This window comes from Camelina sativa, chromosome 16, assembly GCF_000633955.1.
Source record: "Camelina sativa cultivar DH55 chromosome 16, Cs, whole genome shotgun sequence".
Classification (NCBI taxonomy): Eukaryota; Viridiplantae; Streptophyta; class Magnoliopsida; order Brassicales; family Brassicaceae; genus Camelina; species Camelina sativa.
This window is the reverse complement of record NC_025700.1, coordinates 9,458,130-9,460,269: the sequence shown is the minus strand read 5'-3', so window position 1 is coordinate 9,460,269 and position 2,140 is coordinate 9,458,130. Positions and strand designations below refer to the sequence as shown.

At 39.4% G+C, this 2,140-nt stretch overlaps 1 protein-coding gene and 1 pseudogene across 1 annotated transcript; one reads left to right on the top strand and one right to left on the bottom strand.

Annotated features, from left to right (window-relative positions):
• LOC104753527 overlaps positions 1 to 395 on the top strand; it is a 1,786-nt pseudogene extending 1,391 nt beyond the window's left edge.
• On the bottom strand, positions 427 to 2,134 carry LOC104750229 (cationic amino acid transporter 2, vacuolar-like). Its single transcript, XM_010471995.2, has 6 exons — positions 1,969 to 2,134; positions 1,621 to 1,873; positions 1,431 to 1,536; positions 1,193 to 1,305; positions 1,005 to 1,080; positions 427 to 759 (listed from the first exon to the last, which is right to left on the bottom strand). The coding sequence occupies exons 1-6, from the start codon at positions 2,113 to 2,115 to the stop codon at positions 603 to 605; spliced, it is 852 nt and encodes a 283-aa protein (XP_010470297.1). The 5' UTR covers positions 2,116 to 2,134; the 3' UTR covers positions 427 to 602.

The window sequence follows — 2,140 nt, the reverse complement described above, 5'->3', positions numbered from 1 at the left end:
TTGGATGGGACCATAAAAGTTTGGGCTTGTTCTGAGAATGGAAGCTTGGAAGTTACTCATACACGCAGACAAGAACAGAGTGTTCATGCTCTCTGTGGGGTGCACGATGCAGAGGCCAAACCCATCATATTCTGCTCTTACCAAAATGGAACTGTTGGCATTTACGACCTACCATCTTTTGAAGAAAGAGGAAATATGTTCTCTACGCACACCATCAGCACACTCACGATTGGTCCTGGAGGATTGCTATTTAGTGGTGACAAGACTGGGAACTTGCGTGTATGGAGCTTAGCTGCTGGCACCAAAGTTTAGTCATTTTCCACATATGAATTTATGATCTCTTTTGTAATATGACTCAAAGATTAAGTACTGTTTGTCAAATTATTTGTAAGAAAGAGTGCATGAATATGAAATTTGAGTATAGTGTTTTCGGATTATGAATTCATAATGCTGATATATATAATATATTATTTACAAAGAGCCCATAGACGGAACTTAAGCTCATAAATACTATTATGGCATTCTTGTTTCATCCATATAAGAAGATATTACACAGCTGCTTATATGTTACATGTGTTAAACCAAAGAGATGCTTTCTCAGACTATGCCAAAGAACCTTCATGTTCGCGATATATCTCCTCCGCATGAGCTGTTGTTACGTAAACTGCATTGGCGAGCGAGCTGTGTTTTCGGCCATAGAGAACATACACAATCACTCCAATCAGCAGCCACACCGATACACGAGCCCATGTAGCAGATCTGTCATGTTAGCAGCTCAATAGATTAGAGGAAACAATTGAGAAAAAACACCATCACCAAAGGACACAGATTCACATAAATTTTTGCTCCTCCTATCTACACCAACAAATTTGTTCATGCTAAAACTATTTAAAACTCAACAAAATTGTATGGTTACGAGTCCCATGCTTGATAGTTTATGTAGCTGTAGAAACAATCAAAAGTAAATGGTAAATGAAGGCACAAGTGAGTGAAGAGATACTAACCCAAGTTTAACCAAAAGGTACATGTTGATGAGAATGCATATGATCGGCAGAAGGGGAATAAACGGGCACATGTAACCTATTCAAATAGGAATTTCAAAACAGTTTTTTAGTAAACACAAGACATATATAAGGACTAAAGCTTTATTGTGCAGTACAGATTGTTTACCAAATCAATTATATAGCATTACCTCCAGAATGTCCAAAAGTGTGCCTGGCATCATCCTGATCTATAGAACTCAGAGCAATCAAACCAGCAAGGAGGAAACTTCCACCAATACCACACAACGAATATCTAAGAAGCCTATTAACCAGCCATTTGGAATATATTAGAAAAAGAAAGAGCTAAGATGATATGATAAACAATAAAAGTTTTGAGGAAAAAGACAATGCTTAAAAGTTAAAATAGACAATGATGAGCTAACTAACCCTGGGAAGCTCACGCTTGATGCTGCATAACTTAAAAGGAAGGCCCCAATACAGGTGAACATAATGCTCCATCCAGCGACCATCCTTCTGTTTTCTTCGCTGACCCCTGCAAAATCATTGACTAATGTGACGTTGTGCTAAAACATGTATGTTCCCCATAAAAAGAGCTGAGTTTCTTGATGTAACTTACAACACCCTAGAGCTTCTTGATTCTTGATAACCGGGAAATCGACGGACGCATCACTTTTGCTAATTAAAGGTTGTTGACTGCTATTGGAAGTGCCTGCATGACCGGATGACTTTGTTTCACCACATAAGAAGGAAACAGAATCAATCCTCTCTTGAAGAAATGACGGAATAGGTAGCTCATCTGGAGGAACATATCTGAGTATCAACACTGATACCGCCACCATTGTAAATGCCAGAAGCGTCCCAACACTCACCTGCACCATCAGAAGCCCTCAAATACTTAATAACAGGGCATATGGCAAAAATGTTCCGTAAACCAGGTATTAAGAAGGAAAACAAACTGTCTTACCATTCCTGCAAGCTGCGACACATCCATAAAGAACGATAAGGTTGCAGCACACAACCCAGTTGCCACGGTTGCTTTAACCGGAACCTGTGTGTGTCTATTAACGTCTGAAAAAACAGAAGGCAGCAGACCATCCCTAGCCATTGCCATCAGAATTCGTGGCTGGAAAATGAAA